At 34.2% G+C, this 6,286-nt stretch overlaps 1 protein-coding gene across 1 annotated transcript in view; it reads right to left on the bottom strand.

Moving 5' to 3' along the window:
- LOC117327997 (M-phase phosphoprotein 8-like) overlaps positions 1 to 5,995 on the bottom strand; it is a 42,285-nt gene extending 36,290 nt beyond the window's left edge. Inside the window, exon 1 of the mRNA XM_033885290.1 lies at positions 5,819 to 5,995. Within this exon, the coding sequence (XP_033741181.1) occupies positions 5,819 to 5,980 (162 nt within the window). The 5' untranslated portion in view covers positions 5,981 to 5,995. The remainder of the gene's footprint in view (positions 1 to 5,818) is intronic.
- Between the last annotated feature and the right edge of the window lie 291 nt (positions 5,996 to 6,286).

Raw genomic sequence — 6,286 nt, forward strand, 5'->3', positions numbered from 1 at the left:
GAAAAAAAAATCAAGGTATAATTTGGAGGTTGATAGTGAATTATGCTAATTTCTCTCGACTGCTTCAGTTCAAAACACAGCTGGACTAGATTATAACACTACGTGACACTAGAGTCTCCCCTTGGAGATGGTGTCTGCATTCTAGTTAATGCAAAAATCTTCATAATGTAACCATGGTGACATAGTGGAGTGTCGCTTCATTTTTTCACCAATAAAGTCATAGCATCAGAAACAAAGTTGGATCAGACACAGTATAAATTACATTCAGCATATGCATTTTTATTCTGGCTGGCAGTGCAGAATCCAATTAACTGTAATTTTGTTGAAAATAGAAATCACAGGAGGTCTTGTAATGCTACATCATTATGTTTGTAATCAATGGTCATTACAAAAACTGCATATTTCAAAGAAATAAATAAGAAAAATAACCCCAAAAGATTATAATGAAGATAAACATGAAATGGAATGCGGATTGATTTGAAATTCTTCTTTTTTTTTCACTAAGGGAAAACTGTTGAAAAAAGGTTCTGTTTGGCTATGACTGCAAACCACAAAACCCGATAATTTATGTTACAAATCCAAAAAGTCATGCCACAGGTTTTTCATATAAAGTAATTATCAACTATAGATCTATATATATTATATGTTATCATTAATTTATCCTTATGACGTCTCAAATGTTTTAGCTATCATTTTACAAGACTGAGCATTTCATTTAAAAATTGTTTTCCCAACACAAAATTATTATTTTATCACAAGCATAATCATTTTTTTCAGTTTCGGATCTTGAGGAGCCTTTGAGCAGCTATCTTATTTTCAACAAAAATCAATAACTGGTTCATATTATTAACCGATATATGAACACAAACTTGTATCAATACAGCCTTTGGGTAAATACTAAACAGATTTAAAATACTTCAATTAATCAAAGAAATGGCCAACAGGCTTTCAGTAATATATAGCCAATGGGTCATTACAAATCAGAATCTATGCTGGTGCATGTAGAGTAGGTAAATGTCGACTTCATTGCTCACTGACATGCAAACCCAGATCAAATCTGCAGCTGGATTAAAAATGATTCTGTCAGCATATTCATTAATCACAAGAATCCAGGTAGTGACCTATCTGTACATGTATTGATTGGTGATCGACTGGCATGGATAGGCCTGGGATAATCTCGATTATATCTCAGCTTGATTAATCTGCATCAAACAAACAGAATATGCACGCTCTAATCTCAGTTTTTCAAAACTTCAAATACTGGTATGTATTTTTTGTCATGTATGAGCACATACATATTCAAACTTTAGCCTTTCATTTCAATATAATTCCAGATCAGGGAGAGGAAAATGGAATTTCCTCTGTTGATACAATATAAATGTACCATTCTCTACTAAGTAAGCAACTTATTATTTGTAGTGTGTAACCAAAGCAGAAATCAAAATGGCTAGCACTTGATCCATTATGGGGCCTGATGTTGACAGGAAGGACAGAATGTGGCACTTAGTCATCTAATGTCACTGCCCACTCACTTCTTGAGAAGTATAGATCCCTGAATATTATACATATATACACACAACCACATTCTGATTATTGTGTATGCTTCACAGCACAGGAACTATTTCCATGTATACACTGTACCCCATAGGATAGGTCAGTATTGTAAACACACTTTCTTCAGATGTTTTTACAACATTATCAAGAGACACTTTATATTTGAGTCATGATGGCACTTCGATTCACAATACATTTTTTTTGTAGTTATCTGTATCAACTCTTTCAAAGATATAATGAACACAAAAATTACATGTACTTGACAGGTTGATTCTCTTTAAAACCAATTTTTAACATGTTAGTTAATAATATGTTTCAATTTGCAAAAATACATTTATGAGGTCTTATACATTTGTTTCTTTCACATTCAATGATTTTTTTTCTGCTGAAACTTTTCTTCCCCTATATATTGTCTTCAATATGGATTGGGTACAGGTTGTCTTGGGTTGGTCATGTGATGCAGATAGCTGTGATCAATACTCCATGTGACAGGATCCCCCCTCCCCAACTGCATATTGGAAATCACCACCAGCCAACCAGTATAGATTCTGGTCTCAAGTGTTCCCTTCTTTCCTTGGATGAGGAAATGTTGATGCTGCTGGCATTTCAGTCACTGCTGCCAAACCGGTTACCATGATAATGATTTATACCAGTCACCCAGGAGATCCATTCTCAACAAAGTTCCTTCCCTTGTTTGCCTGCATGGCACAATCAATTACAATCTCAAACTGTTAGCAGAATTATGGATTTTATAGATAAATTTTCAGTGTTTACATTGGTATGACTCTGGGAAATGGAGAACAACTTTAAAACTATGCCATATTAAGGTATGCATATAAGCTGAATAAAAGAATTTCTCCATCACTAAATTCTAATTCAACACATAATGTAACCAGAGATCTATTAAAACATTATGTATAAATATAAGCTTGACTTTTAATCAATGGAATTGTTGAAACCTTTATGCTTGAGTATCACCAGTTCAAAAAGTGAAGTATTAACTGTGTATAATGTATAAATCAAAGACTTTAATACATTTAATACCGAAGACTTTTATAATACCACAGCATATAAACACCTTGACCTTTGTCTTCTAACAAGTAGCTTTACCAGCTACTTAAAAAACATTGGGTATATGTAGAGGATAGTGAATTAATTCATGCCATATATTATATAATTACCTTGAAGGGGTCAATGTGTCTAGAATCTAGGGTGTCCCTTAAAATAAGCTTGTCATGTTCAAATTTCACCGTCACATCCCAATACACAGATCTAGACATGACAACAGTTGTGTCTTTATCATAAAAATGTTTGATTGTATTAGCTAGCCTATATGTGTGTTTCATTGTAAAATCTAGAAATAAATAACCACTTCATTTGTCATTACAATTTCAATCCAATTGCACATAAAAGTTTTGATGGCAATACATCAATTATACAGTACAAACATTTAGCACATAGTGGTTCAACAGTTTAACTAGAGTATTAAATTATATGCTGGATGCAAGCCCACTCTCCTAAGTTCTAATGTTTTATGAATAGACAAGTTCTTTGTATAATCTTAGAGTTATAGCTTACAAAATGGAAATAATGATGTCATTAAATAAATTCAAAAATCTGTGTTGATAGTCAATACTCTAGATCATTGTCTACTTTCCATCTGTTACATAGGAGTCAATGTACTGTCGTATCCGTTACATGTATGCACCTCTGCTCGGACCCAGAACTATCTGGGTACTCAAACTCCTGTAGCTCTATCTAATAAATTGTGAAAAGCTATAGCATGAATGAATCTTATCAGAACCACTGATCATCAATTATTAATTCTCATTGTCATTTTTCTAGAATGACCAAGCTGAAGTGGATAATTCAGGGAATACAATTTTACCAGTATTGCTATATAATAAACATAATTAATTAATAGTTCAGAATCATTAACACTATGATAACCAATTATTAATGTTGCATCAAAGACGTACCAAAATTTTGGATAGCTAATGGGTACCTTACTTCAAAGAAGAAAACCAGCCAGATGAAGTTCCCTTCATTAGTTACAAATGTAAAGTCACTAACTATATTAAATTTTATAAAGTTATAAGTTATAAATTGTACAGTGATTGAAACAGTAAATTTTCACCAAATATCTTTGTTTTTCTTAAATATCATAACTGATCGCACTACAGTGGGTAAACACTAAACAGCAGCCATACAATAAATTATTATTAAAAAGAAAACCCACCAGCTTAATCAAGATTAAAATGTATCATTTTTATGACATACCAATAGTAACAGTATATATGTATCTGCTGCAGGACTGCAGGACAATGTGCCAGATCTGTCATGATCAAGTCTATAACAACTATGTATCCGATTCTATAGATATCAAATATAGTGTATTCAATATTGAGTTTGAGTATGTCTGAAACACAGGGTTGGTTAAAAAAATATAGCTTAAAAAGAAAACCTGCATCACAGCAGACTTTTGCCAACAATATTTAAACTTAGAATATTGACTGATCATTTCTAAAGGCACAATGCTGCATAATCATGATTTGCATTGAATGTAAAAGCAGTCTGTTCCAGACTATAAAGCACAAAAACCACACAAAGAAACAATCAAATGTGCAATCATGTAACATCACGTATAAACTTGTCATAGTAGACAAGACTTTATCCACTCAAGATGTACAAATGTTTTTTTTATGAATCTTGCAACCTGCAGACAGTATAAACATGACTATGTATACCAATACACATTAAACAATTCAGTAGCAGAAAAAAAAATAACAGGAAGTCTATATCCGAACTTTATGAAGCAAATAAGTAATAGCAACATTGTGAAAAAGATACATAATATCAGTTATATGACAAATTCGCATATGTACAATATTTTTGCATAGGTCACTAGTGTAATATACCATGGAGTGTTAATCAGTAGCTGAGCCAGTCAGAAACTGAATGAGACGTCACAATGTGGACAATGATGCGACGTCATTTATTGTAAATAGTGCAATAAAATGGCTGCATCCTGTTTGACTTTATAACCTGTCAAAATGTAAGGTTTCTGTTTTTAGTTGATTAAACTTGTCTCAAAAGTTTGTTATTTTTGCTTGTCAATGCTCGTAAAAGAAATCCTTTTAAGACTTGTTTCATAAACTCATCAAATGAAAATTGCTATTTCAAATAAGAAATAGCCTTTAAAATAAAAGAATCAAACTCATTTTGGGAAATTTTCTTAATGTCCACGCTGAAGAATATTTAAATCATAGCATATGGAGGTCTCACATGTTCTCTATATCCATGCAAATGTAGAATATGTCATATGGCAAAGAATACAGGCCAGCTGATAAGTTAACACTGTATATAATCGTGTCACAATTGTACATAACACCACCACAAGTAACTAATATATTGCCATACATGGATCTCAATAAGATGCATCAAGTGACAACACCTAAAATCAAGGCCAACTTGTTTAACAAGAATAATTTCGAAATGATATACAGCAGTCAGGTCAATGAAAAACAAGACAAAGTGAGATTGTTTCGGCAATGGTTGATGCGTTAGGCCTACACTGTAGGGGGGGGGGGGGGGGGGGGGGTATGGACAAGGGTATCTAATTTAGATGTGTGTAGACCTACACTATTACAAGTCAACGACCGACTTGCAAGACAAAGTCAAAATGTGTTTATTAGGAAAACCCAAATCTGGAGGGAGAATTTAGTTGCCGCTGCCTAACAGTACATCTAATTTCACAAGTGTGTCACCGCCTGTCCCTACTTCTCTATCTAGGTTGTGTTTACATGCAGACGACGAACATCTACATACCAAACATAATATTACGGTTTACAGAAACGTAAACGTGTTTGGGTTTTATTATCAGACAAGAAAGGTTTTATGTATTAACTTAAACGAGATACGATAAGTCCGGTATATGTGTGCACGTGTCACAAGATGACCTAAGTGACCCTAATCTAGCCCCTCTCCATTGTTGTAAGGCTAACGAATACTCGTCCATTTCCTGCCAAATCGGACACATTCCATCACTAGGGAATTTTCGTCAATGTTTCTAATTTGGTATATATTAGCTATTCAGATCAAACCCACATGCATAATTTAATGAAATCCAACTTAATTCCGCTCTTCTTCCATACAACTTAATTCAAATATGTGGACTTTGCTAGGGGGCACTTCAGAAATAGGGTCGTGTATCGTTAGCCGGTATGTCCCTGTGTGCACCCTACACAATGGAAATACCACTTACGCTTGCTTTAGACATCCCCATAATTCTCTCCACTTCGTATAATTCCTCTTCTGATGATTCTTCACGTTCCGACAAATCGCTTCCTGCAATAGAGGCCTTTTTGTCGTCCGAATTCTCCATCGTCGCGAAGTTCCCTGGCGCACCTTCCATCGTCTCCGCCATGATTCCATTCAGACAGCTGAGTTGACAGGAAGAAGAATGGGCAAGCCCAAACGAGGGTGTACAGGGTATTGTGATCGAGTCCTAGGTGGCGCTCCTTTACTCTGAATTATTATTTCAGCCATTTTGACAAAGAACCAAAATGAAGATATAATCATGTCTATATTTTCATGATAATTTCTATACACGTATCTTTATTAAGAAAATATAGGTTGATTATTATAATATATGTTACCTGACAATAATGGACCCGCCCGGTCTGGGTACTATTTACATATGAAAGAAAGCGGCGTGCTGTGTTTATAAACT

This window comes from Pecten maximus, chromosome 5, assembly GCF_902652985.1.
Source record: "Pecten maximus chromosome 5, xPecMax1.1, whole genome shotgun sequence".
Lineage (NCBI taxonomy): Eukaryota > Metazoa > Mollusca > Bivalvia > Pectinida > Pectinidae > Pecten > Pecten maximus.